Consider the following 19450-nt stretch of genomic DNA (forward strand, 5'->3'; position numbering starts at 1 on the left):
CCTTGAGGCGGGTAATCTCCGCTTCCAGAGCGTCCGTGTCAACATCCTTGGCCTCTTCAGCCGCGGGCGGTGTCGCGGTTCCCACGGTCGTGGCGGGTGTGGCGGGTGTGGCCGGGGTTGCAGCAGCGGGAGCAGCAGCAGCACCACCACCCTTGCCCTTCTTCTTCTTGTTCTTCTTGGCATTCTTTGAAGTACCAGCAGTACCTCCAGCCGCGGGCGTCTCGTTCGGTCCAGATGTTGTGGGAGTAGCGGGCGTAGATTCGCTCGTCTGCTTCTCAAGCTGCTTACTAAGGTCATCAATCTTCTTCTCGTTATCGGCCTTTTCCTTCTTCAAGGTCTCAATTTGGCCGTTGAGAGTCTTGATATTCTTCTCAACGTCCGTCTTGGCCGCCTCCACCTCCTTGACGCGAGCTTCCTCCTTATCTGCGCGTGCGTTGGACTGCGTAAGCTTCGACTGCGCCTCCTTTGCGTTCTTCTTGGCAGACTCGACTTCGCCCTTGAGCTTGGCCTCGACCTCCTTCAGTTGCTTCTGCGAGGCTTCCAGACGCTCGGTGAGAGACTTGATCTCGCTGTTCCTCGCCTCGAGCTGCGTCTCCAGAGAAGTCTTGACGGCAGCCACGTCGCGCAGCTCACCAGCCTCCTTGGTCACCTTGTCGAGGTTCTCGGTAAGGTCGGCGCTGGATTCCTTGGCGGCGGCGAGTTCGGCCTTGAGCGAGTCGACCTCAGTCTTGAGCTCCGCCTTGACGGTCTCGACTTGCGTCTTGAGCTTCTCAATTTCCTCGTCCTTGGCCGCCATGTCAGATTCGTACTTGGGCGCCTCCTCGTCGTAGGAGAAGAAGTCGCCCGCAGCCTCGTCCGTCTTCTCCGCGCCAGGCTCTTGCGCCTTTTGCTTGGGCGAGAAGATGCCGAGAGCCTGCTGCAAGGGAGACTTGACAGCCGACGCATCAGGCGACTTGACGGAGCCGTCGTCCTTTGTATCCGTCGCAGCGTCCACCTTGTCTTTGGACTCCTCCGTCTGAGGGGCAGGTGCAGGCGCCGCAGTCTGCGCCGCCTTGAGCTCCTCAACCTCCTTTTTGAACTTCTCCACGTCCTTCTCGGCCGCTTCGCACTTTTTCTTGAAGTCGTCCTTCTCGATCGACACCCGCTTGTACTCGTCCATAATCATCTGCTCCTTCTGCTTGAGGGAGTTGAGATACTCGACGAGGGCTTCGGGTTCCCGGATCGATCCGACGCTGGTGTGTTCCTTAAGCACACGCTCAAAGGGCTCGATAGAGGTGGCGCGGCCGTGGGCGATTCTATACGATCGGAGGAGTTCTAAAGTGTCATGTTAGCCTCCCGACCGTCAACACGGTATTTTGTCTGCGAGTGGTGTACGCACCAGGATACGTCTTCTCAAGTTTCTCCAGCTTGCGAAGCTTCATCTTAACCTCAGGAGACAGCTCTGCGGCAGCCGGCGGCGCAGCAGCAGCAGCAGCAACAGCAGCGCCCTCGGCACCCTTCTCCTGCTCCTTGTCTCCGTTTTGGCCCTCCTCCGCCTTATCCTTCACATTCTCCTCGCTCTTGTCCATATTGCCGTCCTTGTCCGCCCCAGGCTTCGGTGTGCCAGCACGGCTCGGCTCCTCGCTATCGTCAAGCGCAAACGCCGCCTCAAAGACAGCAGGGTCCGGGTTCGAAGGGCTCCCGCCGTCGTCTTTAGCACCGGCGTCGGCTGCCGTCTTCTTGGGACGGGGTCGTCGGGCGGGCGACTGGTTGGTCCGCGAGGTGGAGTCGGACCTGCGCGGGGTGCCTGTGCCTCCTGGTTCGATGCGCTGTCGTGCTTGCTCCTGTCGAGCCTGTTCCTCCGCAATTGTCCGATCGATGGCGCCCTTGAGCCTCTGTTGGATTCCCATTCTTGTCAGCGGGGAACAGGGTCCTGCTTGGTGTGGAGGAAACAGAGAGGCGGAATCGGAGAGTGGGAAGGGAGTGGGAAAAGGGAATCGAAATCACCACACGTGTAGTTCTAGATCAAGGTTTTTTTTTTCTTTTGTTTTTTCCCCTTCTTCGGGAAACGGGTCTGTGGAAGAGAGTAAGAGGGTTTGGAGAAAACCAGAGACGAACCTGGAACATGTTGCCGATCTAGGGATGATGGGATTACCCTGTGACCATGTGCTCTGTGTCGTTTACAATTCCAAGGTGCAGGGAAGGCAAATGGTAAAATGGGTTCGAGAGTCTGTGAGAGAGCTATGCGCAATGGTCGATGTTGAGTATCGAAGGGCGCTGCATTATTGGTGGCGCAAGCACTACGTGGAGAAAGGGAGAGCGAGAGAGAGAGAGGGAGAGAGGAAAAGAATCGTTTCTGGATGGCTGGAGCAGCGTTTGCTCGACGAGGGTTGTTTGGGACGGGAGATGCGAGAGGTGTGAGGGTGTGGTGTGGACGGGGAGGAATTTCATCCAAGGGACCCTTCGTACATTGGATGCGTCGGGTTTGAATTCACAAGTGTCCTTACTGCGGTGCTCAGCCTGCAGCAGCAGCTGTTGCAGGCGGCGCTCCCCAAGGTTTACAGCACGGACGCCGAGGTGCGTTGCGTTGTGTGGGGACCTTTTAGCGTTCAGCCTCAGCACTAGCCACATTCGGTCCTCCGATCCACGTTGGGGCCCGCCGGTGCTTCGGTGTATCCCGCCGTCAAACCGCCCCGGATCCCGGAACACTGGGTGGACATTGACGCGTAAGTGTGTCTCCGTAAGCTCCGTAATGGGCAACAAAGCAGACACGTCTGTTGTGAATATTTTCTACTTTTGTGTGAACCGCAATTATGGTATGATATATTCGGCTGAACCTAGCCAGCAGCGGTCCCCCATCACCGCAAACCCGTTTTTTTTTCTTTCTCTTTCACTTCCCACCCTTGCCCTTTCGCTTCTTCGCTGCCGCCGACCCGCCCTGTCGTCCCGTGGTCTTCGCGCCGGCAGCTTGCTCATCAGAATCTTCCTCCTTGATCGACACGCTAGAAATATCCTCATCAGACTCCTTGAACTCCTCGCCCGTGGGAACATTCCCACGCGAGCCGAGGACCTCCTGCATGATGCGTTTTCCCTCCTCCATTTCGCCGTTCGTGGCCCCGCAGCCCATGCACTTCCACGTGCCGATATCTGAGAGGGCCTTTGTGCCCGGTGGCGCCTGACCGTTGACGAGCCTGCAATTTTTGCAGATGAGGGCGATTCTGTTCTTGGACGCCGTCTCGTCTTCGCCGAGGAGGAGGTCCATGATGCGGTCGTACCAGTGCGACGAGCCAGGCAGTCCCTCGGCTTGCGCAAACTGCTGCGATTGAGGGGGCGGCGGGGGCGGGTGGGCGTAGGCGTTTGGCGCGAATTCTTCGGTGGGTTCGAGGCCGTTGGGCGGCTGCGAGGGACGTCCGGCTTGGAAGCCAGGCGGGGGGCCGTCGCGGCGTTGGATATTGGCGGTGGGCGGAGGGGCCATGTTCGTCCTGCCGCCCGGTACGGCACCTTCATGTTGCCGGCCGCTATGCTGCTGCTGCTGCTGCTGTCGCGGCTTCTTGTCGTCCGCCCCAGGATCTTGCTTCTTGTTCTTGCCCTTGCCTTCATCGCCTCCGTACTTTTCAAGGATTTCCAGAGTGGAGTTGTACCTTGTGGCGTCCTTGAGCTTTTGAATCGTCTTTGCGCGCTCGGCCTGCTGCTCCTTGAGGCGAGCGGCGAGAGAATCGATGCGGTAGTTGAACACGGCCGTAACGGTTGTTCGCGTGAGGTAGATGCTGAGGAGGGCACGGTTAGTATCTTCAGTTTGCGCAGACAGGTTCCTCCATGAGGAAAGCAGAAGACAACATACAGGAGAGGGCCTCCAGCGACGCCGGTCCACTCCGAGGCGCCCATGTCGTTCCATCCTACCACGAGGAAGATGACGATGGAGTAGACGAGGTAGGCAAAGGCGAGATAGAGGGACCAAAGCACCCTGATGCGACGGGAGGTGGCTCGCGCACCATCGAGTCTCGCTTGGGTGTCTGTGATCTTGGTGGACAGCGCGGAAAGGGTCTTCTCGAAAGAGGCGGGGGAGTCGTCGTCACGCTGTGAGTTGGTCGGTCGGTCAGTCATCCATTCAGTCCATCATAGCAAGCACGCATTATGCGCATGAAGAGAGGAGATGCAAGGTCGTGGCAGACGTACCCTCCAAGGCCAGAAGGAGACCATGGCGAAAGATGATGCGGACACGTGCCGTGCTCAAAGCGGCATGGCCCAATTCGAGGGACCGGGGGAGGGCAGAAGAGGAAGGAGAGTAGTCGCCGTCAAACAAATGGAAAATGATGAATCGCAGCGGGTGCGATGTTATGCGCAGTAGAAGATCAGACGAGCAGCGCCGCTGTATGTGTGACCCTCGTGGCAGGAGTGGTCGTCGGGAAGAGGTGCGGTGCGGGATCGGGGAGTTGAGAGGCTGGTGGCCTGGGAGGGGAGGAGCTTTCGCGACAAAAAAAGGGCCCACCCAGGCAGATGGACACCTCAGCTGGTATGACGCACCGGGAGACAGCTGTGGCAGCTGTGGCAGCTGTACACAGCGCTCAAGGGGGAATTAGTGGGGTCTAAGCTCCCCCCTGCCAGCTACCTGACCACTAACGAGCTCGCTGAGGTGGGGCTGTTTTAGCGTCCTGACAGCTCGGGATCAAGCCTCAGCTGCCCTCCATGTGCGATATCAGCCTCGCCTCACCTCACCTCGATGAGGGTGTAAGCACCATCGAGTGGGAGCCTTGTAGACGCAAGTGTTTAGACTCAACTTCACCTTCATTTATGTTTTCCCTCCGGTGTGAAGGTTTAGTTTTCCAAGTGCGTAATGGTGAGACTACTTGTAGTAAATTTGATTTGGAGTCAATGGTGTCTCCTGGATCATATCCAATGCATTACACTCAACGGGTAAATCTTTATTCACAAAAAGAGGAGAAGAGAATAAAAAGGAACACCCAGGAGGACTTGACTAGTAAATTTACCCAGGTATTTGGTGTACCAAGTCATGAATTTCTTTCTCCGACGTTTTCTATAGTTGTATATGAATGAAAACACACAGAATAGAGAAAAAGCCTGGCAGTTATAGCAATAGTAACAGCGTTGACAATAGCGATAGCCATACGAACGAAACCATTTAGAGTTGAACTGTCCATGAGGCGAGCTTACCTTGCTCGTCCTCTCTTAAATTCACCCGAGATAGAACATGGTGTAAAGGGTACGGAACTATGGCCTCAAGGCTCATGGATATGAGTTTTCACAATGCTATGAAGCTCTTGGTTACAGCTCATGAGATTTCAGTCAATATCGAGGAATTTATGCTGTACTCTCACTATCTCACTGTGATGAAGTCCCAGAGGATATGAAACACAGCAACAAGCCGAAGCAACTGACAGACATAAACCGCCTTCAATGATCATCGTACTTGGTACCCAGGAAGGCACCCTGTGTCATGGTATCACAGCTAAAGTAGTATGACTGGCTCACATTGGCGACTGAGTCCGCCTGCGCCTTAGTGTTGGCTGGGCTTCAATGTCTGAGAGACCCATGATGGCCATGATCAAACTCTCCGGCGCGACGCCATCCCCTTGTACATAACTCGTTCACATCTTTCGGTATTGCATACTCCCACCAACATCAGTATATCGGGTCATTGGTACGAATCTTGGCCATGATAATCGTACCATGATAGCTGTATCGTGTCAATAACATACTCCGTCATCTCTCCCAAAAGTTGAATTCCGTCGGGTTAATCTCAAGGTTGAATAAGCCAGAAAACCAATTCATCTTTAAGCGGATCACTCTGACGCTCTTAGATTTACGCTTTACCAATTTCATGATAAAAAACAAAAAGAATTTTAACACCAGACCTCCCTCCATAGCCATTACATTTTCCAAAAGATCTCCAACCTCAAGAGCTTCAAACACCAAAACATACTTGACAATACGTGTCTCAACGACAACTTGACCATCTAGACCATCTAAGCAAACTCACCATCTAAGCAAACTCATCACCACCACCAACAAACACCACAACACCAGACCTACAACGCAACCAAATCCCAACCCATCCCACAAACCCCCCCCTCAACAACCCCAACAACCCTCCTCAACACCCCCAAAACCTCCTCATTACAAAACACCTCCACAAGCCCATCACAACTCAACCCCGCCAACCTCTCCCTCACAACCCGAACAACAGCAGCCTCCCTCGCCCTGCCCCCCTCCCCCGTCTCAAACGGCTCCTCCAACGCCTCCGCCAGCGCGACGTCAAACTCTTCTCGTACAAGCTGTCCGATAAGCCGTTCCAACGACGCGAGAACCTGGCGGCGAATCTCGTCTGCTAATCGCGCGCGTTCAAGGGAAAACGTCTCGTGGACTATCTGCGTTACGAGGGCGCGGAGGAAGAGGCGGTGGGATGCAGGGGTTGTGTTCTTCATGCGGATGTCGCCGTATACATCTACGCTGCGCTTCGAGGTGCCTGAGGAGGCGGCGGGGCTGGTGTCCTTGAAGATGCGCATGGCGGGTGTGCTGTTGCTCTTTGGGGGTTCGAATACATCTTGAGAAGGGCTGGTGGTGGTGCTACTACGTGGTGATGTCCTTGCTGGCGACTTGGGGGTTCGAGGGCGGCGGGATGGTGTTGGTGTGGAGGGGCGGGAGGGGATGTGTTCTGCGGGAGGGTTGTTATTTTGGTCGGGTTGCAGGTCTGCGAGGATCTCTGCTGAGGCACGAGGGCGGAGGAGTGGGGTGAGGGTTGTGGTGAAGGAGCGGAGGGCCTTGCGGTGCGTACCTTGGCTCATGTCGATGTAGAAGGGGTTCGTGTCGATGAGGGCGGAGGGGAGGATGTCCTCGTTGGGGGACCTGAGGGTGGGTTTGGATGGTGGAGGGCGTTCTGGCTTGGGTTTACTGGAGGACATGATGGGTTTGTTGAAATCTGGACGTGTAAAGTAGCTGGTTATTCTCAGAGTGATCTGGCAAAGGTGAGTGTCTCTGGTGGTGATGGGATAGCAAGTATTGGTGGTCCATTTGCCATCGTAGCAGTTTTCTATGCTTTGAACATTGCAGTCTTCATGTTCCGGAGCATATCGATAGTCATTTCAGTCAAGATGCGGTAGAAACTGTGCCAAGAGACAATCAGTCGGCGACTAGTGAGCATCCCAGACTCATTAGATCGCTTGATCCGTCACCACGTCGAACACAGCCAAGACTGTCCAGTAAGTCACCTCAACCAGAGCAACTTGCGCAGCCGAGAGTCTCGTCACATTGACAGACAAAAGAGAACCAAACAAAACAACGATACAAGCCATGCCTATATGCAAGTCTTGACTCGTCACAAACCGTCGCAAGTCCGAGCCAACAACGTGTGCCAATGTGAGCGAGCTGCAAGTCCCGCAGACCGACGTGGAGTGCGACGACTCCCCTCCCCATGCTCAACGCCACATCAAAGTTCCCCCACGGTAAGCGACGCTGGCTGGCACCCTGGAAGGTGGGAGGGATGTAAAATTGACAGGCAAACATTGTGAAAGGGGCCCTGGATGGCAGCCTTCCAGCAAGGTACGACGGATACAAACAGCCCGTCACATTCGCGCCGTTGGAAAGTATGTGCTTGTGACTGGACATTGATTGACAAGGGGAACGTGAAATAGAAAGAAGGAAAAAGGAATTCTCATGCAAGAAAAGGGACGAACCGAGGCCCATGCGAACCATACTTTGCCTCTGTACGGACAGGTTTCGTTGCGGGCAAAAAAGTCTGCCACTCTGCAGCTTGCCAGCGTGCCAACTCAAACTGCAAAAATAGTCTGTCTTTCTCCGGCACCCCCGCCTTATTTCCTCTCGAGACTCCAAGAGGGGTTTAGCTTCTCGGAGGACAGGAGCTGCAGGGTCCTCGTCCTAGTGTTCTGATGTACCACCTCAGCTCCTCGAGCTAAGGTGGGGAGGGTGGTAGGGTAGGGTTGAGTAGTCATGTACGGAGGACTGGAGGGTATGTACGCTTGCTACTTGGAAGCACAGCACAGCACAGCACAAGGTAGATCCTGCAGGTAGAACCGCCCGGGAGGCCCTCCGCGAATGCGTTGCGCCGCGCCGGCGGCCGTGATGGTGCAGGCTTGCAGCAGGTAATGTCTTGAACGAGTATGCGTGTCGGTTTCTTTGCTTATTTCGGTTCCTGTTCTTCTTCTTTCTTTTTCCGAGGGGTTGTCGTGTGTCGTGTGTGGTGACCGTCGTCGCAGCTTTGGTTGGGTAAGTGAATCGCCGAAGACGGAAGATGCTGGTGCTCGTCCTTTTTCGGGGTCTTGGTATTTCTTCAATCGGCGAACTTTGTGAGGGCACCCGGGACCACCGGGCTGTACATGTTTTTTTTTTGTTGACTCTTTACGCAATTAGAAAGTAAAAGCGAGGGGAACTGGAGAAGGCTGCTTGCTTGCTTGCTTGCTTGGAGGCACAGAGAGAATTGTATTCCCGAGGTCCACCGTGCCAGCAGACGGCGAGTGAGAGAGAGAGAGGGTCGGGATTTGGATGAACCCCGGGCGGAAAGGGGGCCGATGGCAGGATCGAATGCAATGCGTTCATCCGCATGGGCGCAATCGAATCTACGGGTTGTACTGTAATGCACCCGTTGGTTGCGTGTATCGAATCTATATGAATCCATTCGGATCAACAGCAATGTCTCCTCGAAGCGGTAGGCAAGCTGCAGCAAAGGGCAGAGACTGGACGAGAGCTTAGTAAAATAGGGCTTGGCCTGGCATGTTTTCCCCCTCTGCCGCCCGTGGTCTAGACGTCACTCGGTTCGCAGATGCTGCCTGTTGTAGTTGTTGTCACTGTCTCTCAAGTAACAAGTGAATTGTGAGTTTTGACGTTGTATTCCCTCGGCGGGGAGAGAGTACGAAATGATGTGCAGAGGTTGGCGAGAAGCCGCGAAATTGGGGGGGGTTTCATGGTGGGAGAAGGCTGGAGAGCTGTGGGTGTAAGTGAGGAGAAGCGAGCACGTAGGCACGGTAGGATGGGCGCGGATGCAGGGAACAGGGCGATCCGTAGCGGCCATCAGCCTGGGCATTGATGAATGGCAGTCTGCAAGTTGACTTTGACGGGATCTTCGTGAAGATGCTTGCTGTACGAGTGGGTGTGTGAAACAAAGTGAAAAAAAAAATAAAATCAAAAAAAAAAAAAGAGACTGGAGATGGAATGAGATGTTGTTGGATGAAGCAGAGATGAAGATGGATCGAGAAGACGGCCACACTGAAAATTCAACAGTCGCACGGGAACAGTCGGAAGACCTTGGCCATGTCGTGTGGCATGTACTCTGCCATACAAGCATTGCTTGAGGGATACTTGATGACTACTCGCAGACAAGTCCCCCGTGCCATTGGTTCCGGTCTGGGCCGAGCGGGTGCCCTCCCCCCCCCCCCCCCCCCTCCCCCGGCGGTGCCTCGTTCGATTCCGTCGGCGGATGGCCTGTTTGGCACCGACGTTGGGACGTTCGACGCTGCATGAAAATCAGACCACCCCGCCTTCCATCCATCAACATGGGATCCATATCATCCATCAACCTTAGCTTGCAGCTGCCAGCATCAACAATTCATCTCTCAACCTTGGAACCCGTCAGGACCTCACTCAGCCTTAGCGGACTTGGCACATTGTCAAGGCCCTCCAATATCAATCCCTCCATTGGCCTACCCATGGGCTGTGACTGCACTCTACCATCTGCTGTGCCTGCCCATTGTACGTAGTATCTATTGTATCGAGGCATTGCGAAGCGATTACGGATGACTCGTTCCATCTCTTCGTCTCCTCTATGACTGCCTACAGTACCTACCAATACCAAGTGAGTACAGAGAGAGCACTGCGTAGATGGATACTATCCGCACCGCCGTCATCCTTGAGCTGTATCCGTACCGTTGCCGGAAACCGGCGGGCCGCCCTTGCTGCCCTCAGGAATCAGGCACACTCTCCCAACTGGACGCGAAATCCTTGACCCTTCGGCTCCGTGACTCGGCATCTTCGGGCGTCTGACTGAGCAATACCCTCGGTCGCAAGCGTCTGGTCCTCTTTTCAGCTCTGCCAATGTACTTGCCTTGCCCGACAAGAGCTGGGCAGTGGGAATACCTACCTACCTAGAGGATGGTCAGAGTAAACAGCACGTGTAGCCGCAATCAGTGTTCGGCAGCAGTGATCGAGTGGCCCGGCAAGCCTCCACACATGGCGATGCGCCCGAGAGAAGCCTTGCATTCTTTTGCAGCTTGAGCATCTCCGTCGTAGTCTGTAGGAGTTTGACGAGACCGGCTGCCCGTGCCAGGGAAGTGGAATTCAGCTACGGAGTCCGGAGTAGTAGGTAGTACATTGGTACTCAAGTAGTGGGAGACCCGTCTTGTCTCAGTGCGGCGCCCGGGTGGGAGGCGGACCCTGGAGATCTCGATCGTCTTCTGCCTGCCGCGAGCCACCTGCCAAACGGCCACCCCCAGGATCGAGACGCAACGGCCGCCAGGAGGAGCAGACTCTTACCAGTGACAGCTTCACAACAGACTGCCTTGGTTGTGATCCTACAGCGCGGTAACCACCCCGCCGAGGAAACAAGGTCAAGGTCCTCGCTTGATCGTCGACGAGGCACCGAGCAACCGTGCAAACGACGTCAGCCATGATCCCACCACTGTATTCGTACCTTGTGTAGGGAATACCAGTGTCCAGGATGTCGTTATGCACGTCAAGGAGGTAACATGCCTTCATAGATGGCTACTTCGGTACACGAGCGACGATGCTGTCAAAAAGCAACAGACACGCGGATCTACCTTTTCCATCCAATGTGTACCGGTCCCATCCGCCGTTTACGTCCAATTAGGTAATGCCAGACGTCCAAGTTGGAACAGCTTTTTCACGACTCGACAAAACTCGCAAGTCTCACACCCCCCTTCTTAGCCTCCTCCTCCTCCTCCTCCTCCTCCTCCTCATCTTGGCCAAAGATAGACAACAGATCTTGGGGGGCTTTTTTGGGCGCGTTTTCTGACAGGAGGGAGGGAAGCCCGGGGATCGCGGGTGACGGAAGGGATACCTGAATCAGATGCATTCCATAGCTATTCGTTCGTACCTGACGTATCACATCCCATGGCACGAGATTGAAGGCACATTTGGCACCACAACCAAGGTTGGAAATATCCGACTTGCAAGGTTCCTGAGTGTCAATGTTTTTTTTTTTTTTCCTTTTCGATGGATGAAGTTGAACCGCAAACATATTCGTAGGGTACCCGCATACTCTGTAAACCCGCCCTCGTCTTTCATGGCCAGATTGCATGCAAGATGATGACGGGTGCCCCTGGTCCACGATACGCCCAGCGGTAGACCAGATCGCGATGAAAGGGAAAAAAGCGCGCTCGCTCCCGATGAGATGGCCTCATCTCTTGGTGCTTGGTGCTTGGTCCTTGGTCCATAGTACGGGATGCTTCAATTGACGTCCCACAGAGTCGGCGACGGGTGCGTAGTGGCCGCCAAGGTCCCGCGATGCCCCTCCATCGTTCTATTCTCTTTCCATCTCGTCGTGTTGACTTGTTCCCTCTCCCCATTCGGGATTTGCGCACACACTCACACACCCCTGACCTTGTTACTGACCTTGTCATCCGCCGTCTTGCTTTTTCCCGCCTAGCTTGGTCTGGAAGTAGGCGTGGGCGACAACCCGGGCACCTTACTGTAAGGTACCTAGGTAGGCTGCCTAGTGTATAGGCAGAGGAATGCTGCAGCACAAGGTACCTACAGAGACAGTGGTGGAGGTACCTGTGAAATAGACCTGTAAAATAGAGGGGGAGAGCGCTGTTGCCTCCGTCGAGAGTGTCCGCCCCGATGACCCTATTCCCAACCTTGGAATATGCCTTCCCTACGGCTCTCGAAAGTAACCCCGTCGTTGTAGACTGACTGTACAGGGTATTCTTGCATTCTTTTCTCGCAGACTGTATATGTAACGAGTCTGGGTCATCTCGAGTCTTGCAGTGAAAAGAGTCCCAAAAAGAGTCGGGGACCCGCCCTCGTGCATGTGTCAAAGAGACTCCCCACAGCACATCTCATGTCAATCATCAGTCTTTTTTTCCCACCGTCGGATCCGTCCGCCCGTACCATTTCCATTTCCATCTCCATCTCCTATGCAGACCCCATCATCTACTACTTTGCCAATTCATCCAATGTCAAGGTAAAGGTGTATCGACACGCCCCTTGCTTGGCCTTGTCACATTTCCCTCTCGTCAATCACCCCCCGTGCCTGTGCCTGTCCTTCACTCGTATGACGAGCCCGTCCATCGCCAGTTTTGCTCGCCGTTCCAACCCGCGCCCGCCTTACCATCACGCCCCCCTCTCACTCCCCAATCCTATCCTCCTCATCCACCCTACCGTACTTTGTGTGTCTCGCGCAATCCCAGCTTTCGGATCTCGACCCCGGTTCGATACCTACTCCCTACCGAGTATCCGTATGCACTACTGCCCAGCGAATGCTTCATTCCATCTTTTTTTTTTGTCTCTTGCCTCTAGTATATAGCTTTGCCGTCCGTCTTGTGTCTCCCCACCTGTCCACTCTCGAACCATCAGCCTCGAATCAAAATAACATCATACCAAAAATTGTTTTCTCTCGGCCATCGGGCATTCTCGACACTGACCCTCACATATTCACACTCACACTCACGCTCACACTCACACTCACACTCACACACAACACACATATCTCATCACTCCCTCGTCAACTCACTTCCCGAGTAACGCCACCTCTTCCATCCATCTTCAATCAACGACACTTTTCTCCAGACCGGTCCATCGTCAGATCCCGTCCCACATCACACCCCAGTCAACTTGACCCCCTCCATGAATCGCACCATGGCTCAACAACAGTCCTTTGATTATTATCAAGTACCTCCGATGCCTCCATCCATGGTATGTACACTTTTCTTCCCCCCTCCCCTTTAAACTCAACCTGCCATTCCCGACTTACACACGACGACCTTACACCAATGGCCATCAAGTCTCTCTCTCTCTCTCTCTCTCTCTCTCTCTCACACACACACCTACACAAACAATCTCTCCACCTCAAACATTCAACTAACACCACGTCCCACAGAGCCCGCCCGAGCTCTCCCCGCTCTCCTTCTACGACACCCAGGCCGACTTCAGCGCAGACTCGGCCCCGTCCCGCGGCTCCCCCGTCTCCCCCGTCTTCCCGACCTCCTCCTTCCAGCTCCCCTCCGGCGCCGACTGGCCCGCCTACTTTGAGAAGCCCGCCCTCTCCCCCGACCTCGACGTCTTCTACGGCGAATCCTTTGGCAGCCCAATGTCCTTCCTCTCCCCCCAAAACCTCACCCTCAGCCCCAGCGCCAACCCCTCCGACCTCATGTCCGACGCCGTCGCTTTTGGCCGCGAGGGCATCAACGACACCCAACCCCTCTTCCAGACCCTCGACGCGCCCGCCGCCCGTCCCCAACTTCAACCTCAACAATCCCAGCATCCTACAAAGTCCCCGCGACTATCCCGCACGACAACATCCGCATCGTCTTCCCGTCCTCAACAGCAACAGCAACAACAACAGCAGCAACAGCAACAACAACAACGAACATCCCCGCGCTCAAACGACCTCAAGCGCAAATCCTCCGCCTCCTCCGCTTCCTCGGGCTCCGCCTCCCCCGAACCCCCAGCTCGCCGCACAAAACACGCCGAACCCTCCAAGAACCCACACAACATGATTGAGAAGCGCTACCGCGTCAACATTAACGAAAAAATCATTGCCCTCCGCGACGCCGTCCCCTCCCTGCGCTGCGTCGTCCAGCAGACGGAAAACCCGCACGCCGCCCCGCACGCCACGCACGCAGCCGAGAGCGACGAGACCTTTGACGTCGTCGAGGAGTTGGGCGGGTTGATGCCCGCGCGCAAGCTCAACAAGGCGACTATCCTCAGCAAGGCGACCGAGTATATCTCGCACTTGGAGAAGAAGAATTCGCAGCTGTGGAAGGAGAATGAGGAGTTGGAGAAGAGGCTTGCGGAGGCCCAGCAGTGGCAGCGGACTCAGACCGAGGGATCGTTTTGGTCTTGAAGGGCCTTTCCGGACCATTGAATATGAACATGAGAACAAGGGGCCAAGGTGCATCATAGAGGGGGGAGGGGGGTTGATCAAAACAAAAAGAACCGACCTTTAGATGAAAGAAATGGGGGGAAGGGCGCAAGTTTTCCGGAGTTGGATACGAGGGCTCTGTTTCGACGACGTGAGGAATCTTGTTCTCTACATGGAAGGGCGTTCTCTTTACGGGACTTGGCGGGGGAACGACTCTTTTTTTCGGGAAGCAAGAAGAGACTTGTGTTTTTTTGAATGTATACCACGGGGATGATTTGTTATCCATCATCAAAGAAGGCGTTTTCCGGGTTGTTTGATACAAGGGACATCTGGATAGGATCTCGAGGGATTTGGTTCCATTTCAAGGAAGAGCCGTTTGTCTAGAGGAGGACGGCAGTGGTAGTGTTTAGCAAAGGTACCGCGGGTTACCAATAATCTCCACTTTCTTGCTTCGCATGAAAGATGCGAATAATGAAGGCGATTTTTTTTTCAAGAACATTACACGCATTGGGGACAGCTGTTGGCGGAGTCGAGGTCGCCGGAGCTCTTGGTTGTGAATACTCTCGTTTGGCGAATCTTGATGCTGCCACCTATGCGTTTACATGTACGAGTCCACTGACTCCAGTACGAGCTGGAACAGCCTTGCTCCTTTTTTTCTTTTCTTTTTTTTTTTTTTGTTGCACTCCCTCAATCTCGATATCTTTGAGCCCGGCACTCTACTCTAAGAAGCTGGCGAATCATATTCATCAGGCTCTAACCGTTCATGTGGCTACCTCTTATACCAGAGCGGTGTTACTTCGACCGGTCCCATCACGCTCTACTGTCCCGTATTTCCATTCGGCCCGGGGTGGCTTTCCATTGCCCGACTCCCGAGACATATTCCAGCAAAGTTGCTCGCGTCATCACAGTCCCCGGTCCCTTTTTACATGCTGAGAAAGCCGTCTCTCACACACGCCAGCGGCCCGAACACGTCAGCCGAGACGCCATCCTTCGGCTCCGGGGATCGTCTCGGACGCAGTCCCGCGTGCGTCGCCAGCAAGTGGGTCCTCCACCGCGTTCAGGAGCCACAGCACACACCACGGATCTACACTAATCCTCCCGCTACCCCATCACCAACACCTCCTCACATTTCCCGCCATTTGTCCCTCGTCCCATGCATCCATCAGCCGCTTTCCCTCCTCAGTGCGCGGCGCACCGCCTCAGCTTAGTCCCGCTGGGTTCGTAGGATCCCATCGACCTCTGTCTCGTCCCGTTCCGTCAAGCTGCCAAAGTATGTATCGGTTAGAGGTTGCCGCATCGTAGGCTGCCATACCCTCTGCGATGAGTTCAGATCGCCAGAGCGCCACGATATACCTCTTTCCCCGCTGGCGGCGCTGGAAGAAGGTATTCATGTGGCTTTCCTTCTTCGGCGATGGGAGATGCGGAGAGGGAGTCGTGTTCTGGCCTCGAGGTTCGGCGAGGTGACGTGCAGACTACGTTGTTCCTCTCGCGGCCGTTTTGGTCAGTGAGTCTGAGATGCTGGGCGGGGATGGCTTGGTGTTCCGCTTGAGAGGCCTCTCCCGCTCGCGTTTGGCGTATACCTTATACTGGTCACATATACTGGCCACATACACGATGGCGCTGTAACTCGATGAAGATGAAGGCGTAGATCCACCGCTGCTCTTCTTTGAATTTCCTTTGCCTTGGAGCATCGGAAAGCCAGTCACAGCAAGCGGTTTGGGCCTCTCTCTCTCTCTCTCTCTCTCTCTCTCTCTCTCTCGCAGTGCGGCGGGATGTAATGTGCGCCTTCGTCTTTGGAGTCCGCGCTTGCGAGAGGCGCTGGACCCGTGGAGCGGCACTGAGTCTGGAAGCTTGTGCGGCGGTGGTACTCGCGCAGAGGTTGCTTGCCTGCCGTTGATGATTGTTGTGTGGTTTGTTGTTTCGTCCAGAGGTTCGGGGGGGATATGGGGTCGGGTCGGATCTTGGGGGCGTCTGCGACGCCGTGGATTGGGGTACCCGTGCTTCTCGTGGCGGCGGCGCGGTCGTCGTCGAAGGAGGTTGTGCCCATCTAAGGGTCGTTGTCTGATCTGAGTCTGCAGCTGTACCCGAATCAGAATGAGCGATTGGCGGCTTTGGGCCCGAGACGGGCAGAGAAAGAAGTGGGAGTAGTACCGCCAAAGCGGGATTGGTTTGCGCAGTAAGGTCGCGGATGAAGAGTAGAAAAAAGCCGGGACTACATGTAGACTCAAAAATCAAAAAGAGCGTATATATATACTAGGGGAGTAACGAACCTCTGAAAGCCGTCCAACAACACTTCGACCGCCCTTCCAATAACCCAAGGTGGAGCCCCTGCCCAGGGGCAGATGTCGCGAATGGTCCGTTGACACCTTTAGGTGAGGTCTTCTGGTCTCCTGGGGACATTGGGTTAGCCAGTAGTAAGGAGAGTGCAGGGCGAGTGGAGGCTTACAACATCAGAGGGTAGGCAGGGAATAGGAGGATAGTAGATAGGAGTGAAGCCAAAGGTGAAGCTCCGCTGTCTCTATGAGGTAGAAGTGGCGTCTGCTGAGCAAGACTCATCGCTTGGAGTCAAGCTCTGTCATATAGTTTTCAGTGATGTCACTACTGTGAGGTGTGAGCCGAGCCATGGCGGCCTCAGGAGAGGGCTATTTATCAATGGGACATGAGCAATGGGACAGATGATAATAGGTAGCTGAGAGCTCGAGGTGAAGTCTCAAAGGGTAGAAGCAGTGAATGAGAGGGTGATGGCTTCGTTGTATGACTGATGCCAACCAAAGTCGTTCCTCGTGAACCTATGAGCATGTTCCATATATGTAGTCTACTAGTAGTCTTCCGCTTCTTGTCTTAGACAAGGATATGCATGGTAAGGCTGCATGTCGAAAGAACATGACAGGCTAGATCATGCTGAAAATTGTTGCACTTAGAAGAGACCTAAGGGAGAAGAAGTACTGACTCCAATAGACCAAGCCCCAAGGACGCGATCTAGTATCTCTTCTGGGTAGTCGAGCTACCGTCGGATGAGGTATTTAGGCATTAGTCCTCAAGGAATGATCTGGACGCTGCGGTGGAAGATGGATGAGCGGTCAGGGGTAACTCGGAGACCTCGATAAGTTGGTGTGCTCCTATGATGTAGTAGGAATATGCAATACATTTCAAAATTGTGTGACATCATGTCAGAGTGAATGTCTTCATGGAAGAGGTCTATTGTTGAAAGGGTTTGAGCAGAGCAACGGTTAGATCGAAGGTGATGCTGAAGAGAGTTATATGAATCTCGATACAGAGACTGACTTTACTATCGTTGTTTGACAATCTCCTTCTATCTCCATCCAGGAGTATTGAATACAACTTGTCACAGTTAATAGGTGATAACCATTCCCCTGTACGGAAGAAGGACCATGAACAACCTAACATTTATTTTTAGGAATGTTCGCGGTTTTATTCAGGATAGGTACAATGGTAATGACATAACTCGAGCCCGTCCTGAACCTTCTCAGAGTCCAAGTCGAATTCCACTCTTCTTTGTCTGTTGTTTCTACGTGATGTTGGACATCGACTTGTCCTCAGGCAGCCTTCCCTTGCTGCGTCTGAGTAGCATAGGACCACTTTTTAGTACTTAAAGATAAACCAGCCTGAAGAACACGAGTCGTGTGGCAACTGGATATACTTATATAATAAAACGCAGCCAGAAGCTTGGAAAGCAGATGTCGGCTAGTTACTGGTAAAGACACGAATATGCACGCACACGCACGCATGTTCGCAAAAACAGACACAAGTGTACACACACCGGGGACCAAATGAATACTCCTCCTAGACGTCTGAGATTCATCCCAAGGTAATCTTCACTCTCCCATCTCTCGGCATACATTATCAGGTTTCGAAATCCATTCGCAATAACTACACATCACATGATCTCTTGAACGCATCCCTACTCTTCGTCTTGCTATGCACCATACTCATTGCAAATCATGGTATCGGTCCTTTGAAGAATGGACCCTTCGTGATCGCTTTGAGAAGGGAATTCGGGGTGATCGGTTTGTGGGCAATCTACTTCCTGCCAGTCCTCACTCAGACAGTCCTCTGGCTGAAATTAGTGCGATGGATCACTGATAATTCCATGGCTGATGATACCGACCTTCCGGCTGTTGCCAATCATCTTTCTTCTGATTCTTACCGTCGAGGTGTGGGAGCATCGGCTTGTGGCGCAACGGGGGGTTGTGTTAGCCAATGGGCCCATTCAGGTCCCCATCCAGGACTTTCACGATAATTGGGTATTCCAACATGCTACGTGATTTGTGGTAGCAGATTGAGTTGTTCTGTGACGCAAATTTCGTAGACGGAGTCGACAAGGCCAGTTGAATTGTGCTCATTGCAATCAAGTCGGTCTACGACAATGCGTACGTCTAGTATTGCTTGCAATCGCGAGTTCGCGACTGATCTCCTGTTCATCCAACCCGTAGAGGGCTCTAAACTGACCATTATTCTTTGGCAATGATAGTCTCTCATACATCTAATTTCGTAGCGCACTTCAAAGTATATACCTCGAAGCATTTGATGAAAAGACCAACTAGATTAGCTATTTGTGACTTCAAGATCCATGTAGGGCGCATCACATCCAATGTTTGGCTTGGACTCCAGGGCTTAAGACTTTTCTCGTGCCTATGATGCCACCTTCTGAATATATTGCCGCAAACAGATCATCCTGGCGTGAGGGAATGTGGAGAGGGTTGCTTTCGACTCTAGCCACAACATTAAACACATGTCTGGGGCCTTCCGCGTCTCAAGAGCTACCGTATCATTGAACTTCAAGATGCTCATTCCTTAGGCCTGTAGACTCAAGATACCCAAAGGGACATAAGAGTCAATGTGTAAGGATGGGCGGGTATTGCAACATGTCCTTGGAGACGTTACGTCGAGTCTACATGTAACTAGCAGAGGCCACTTTTCAGTCCCATTCGGAATTCGTTGCGGTAGCCGACAGAAGGGATCCAAGGACAAAAGACGGAGGCAGTGAAGTTCGCTTAACGTCAGACATAGTTTTAGTTTGGAAGATAGTCCCGAATGACAGAGTCACCATCACCAGCAAGCTACAAGAATGGGTTGCGTAAAATCTTATCATAACCTTCTTGGCGATAACCCAACCTGAAGCCAGCGGCTGGTCAATATGACCAACTAAGGGGGTGAACAGATATGAATGAAGTTGATGTCAGCACTACGAAGCAGTAAACACTCTAATCACATCTCACAAAATTTGCCACGTTGATGCAAATGGAAATTTCCGGTGTTCCGCGACTCCGTGATATATCGAGAAGAAATGCACAATGCGGTTAGCGAGTCAGTCAGAAGTCAAGCTGGATAGATGCCTGGATTGGCTTGTCCTTGGATGATTTGTCTCGCTCGCGGAGTCTG

At 53.6% G+C, this 19450-nt stretch overlaps 6 protein-coding genes across 6 annotated transcripts; 2 read left to right on the top strand and 4 right to left on the bottom strand.

Annotated features, from left to right (window-relative positions):
• Positions 1–2487: 2487 nt before the first annotated feature.
• Positions 2488–4422, bottom strand: BDP55DRAFT_244365 (uncharacterized protein). The gene is made up of 3 exons (XM_060566230.1): positions 4156–4422; positions 3821–4056; positions 2488–3746 (listed from the first exon to the last, which is right to left on the bottom strand). The coding sequence occupies exons 1-3, from the start codon at positions 4177–4179 to the stop codon at positions 2870–2872; spliced, it is 1137 nt and encodes a 378-aa protein (XP_060426731.1). The 5' UTR covers positions 4180–4422; the 3' UTR covers positions 2488–2869.
• Positions 4423–6026: 1604 nt separating this feature from the next.
• On the bottom strand, positions 6027–6899 carry BDP55DRAFT_717917 (uncharacterized protein; the record flags this gene model as incomplete). The annotated part of the gene is made up of 1 exon (XM_060578391.1): positions 6027–6899. One exon carries the CDS (start codon positions 6897–6899, stop codon positions 6027–6029), a length of 873 nt encoding a protein of 290 aa, XP_060426732.1.
• An 892-nt stretch (positions 6900–7791) lies between these two features.
• Positions 7792–8770, bottom strand: BDP55DRAFT_244441 (uncharacterized protein). Its single transcript, XM_060566231.1, has 2 exons — positions 8406–8770; positions 7792–8350 (listed from the first exon to the last, which is right to left on the bottom strand). Exons 1-2 carry the CDS (start codon positions 8627–8629, stop codon positions 7894–7896), a joined length of 681 nt encoding a protein of 226 aa, XP_060426733.1. The 5' UTR covers positions 8630–8770; the 3' UTR covers positions 7792–7893.
• Positions 8771–10130: 1360 nt separating this feature from the next.
• On the bottom strand, positions 10131–11310 carry BDP55DRAFT_717918 (uncharacterized protein; the record flags this gene model as incomplete). Its single annotated transcript, XM_060578392.1, has 4 exons — positions 11060–11310; positions 10877–11023; positions 10380–10707; positions 10131–10288 (listed from the first exon to the last, which is right to left on the bottom strand). Exons 1-4 carry the CDS (start codon positions 11261–11263, stop codon positions 10131–10133), a joined length of 837 nt encoding a protein of 278 aa, XP_060426734.1. The 5' UTR covers positions 11264–11310.
• Positions 11311–12822: 1512 nt separating this feature from the next.
• BDP55DRAFT_557980 (uncharacterized protein) lies at positions 12823–14029 on the top strand (the record flags this gene model as incomplete). The annotated part of the gene is made up of 2 exons (XM_060569747.1): positions 12823–12879; positions 13064–14029. The coding sequence occupies 2 exons, from the start codon at positions 12823–12825 to the stop codon at positions 14027–14029; spliced, it is 1023 nt and encodes a 340-aa protein (XP_060426735.1).
• Positions 14030–14269: 240 nt separating this feature from the next.
• BDP55DRAFT_244481 (uncharacterized protein) lies at positions 14270–15113 on the top strand. The gene has a single exon (XM_060566232.1). The coding sequence runs from the start codon at positions 14510–14512 to the stop codon at positions 14978–14980; it is 471 nt and encodes a 156-aa protein (XP_060426736.1). The 5' UTR covers positions 14270–14509; the 3' UTR covers positions 14981–15113.
• The last annotated feature ends 4337 nt before the right edge of the window (positions 15114–19450 follow it).

This window comes from Colletotrichum godetiae (genome assembly GCF_030913485.1).
Source record: "Colletotrichum godetiae strain CBS 193.32 chromosome Unknown BDP55scaffold_36, whole genome shotgun sequence".
In the NCBI taxonomy this organism is placed as follows: Eukaryota; Fungi; Ascomycota; class Sordariomycetes; order Glomerellales; family Glomerellaceae; genus Colletotrichum; species Colletotrichum godetiae.

What these genes read in the sequence shown, in the direction of transcription:
- BDP55DRAFT_244365 (XM_060566230.1), bottom strand. Translation starts at nt 4,179, where the DNA reads ATGGTCTCCTTCTGGCCTTGGAGG. An exon ending in TCTCCTTCTGGCCTTGGAGG is followed by an intron (nt 4,057 to 4,155) that starts GTACGTCTGCCA and finishes ACCAACTCACAG; the next exon opens with CGTGACGACGACTCCCCCGC. An exon ending in GTCGCTGGAGGCCCTCTCCT is followed by an intron (nt 3,747 to 3,820) that starts GTATGTTGTCTT and finishes TGCCCTCCTCAG; the next exon opens with CATCTACCTCACGCGAACAA.
- BDP55DRAFT_244441 (XM_060566231.1), bottom strand. Translation starts at nt 8,629, where the DNA reads ATGGATTCATATAGATTCGATACACGCAACCAACGGGTGCATTACAGT. An exon ending in CTGTGCCTCCAAGCAAGCAA is followed by an intron (nt 8,351 to 8,405) that starts GCAAGCAAGCAG and finishes AATTGCGTAAAG; the next exon opens with AGTCAACAAAAAAAAAACAT.
- BDP55DRAFT_244481 (XM_060566232.1), top strand. Translation starts at nt 14,510, where the DNA reads ATGCGAATAATGAAGGCGATTTTTTTTTCAAGAACATTACACGCATTG.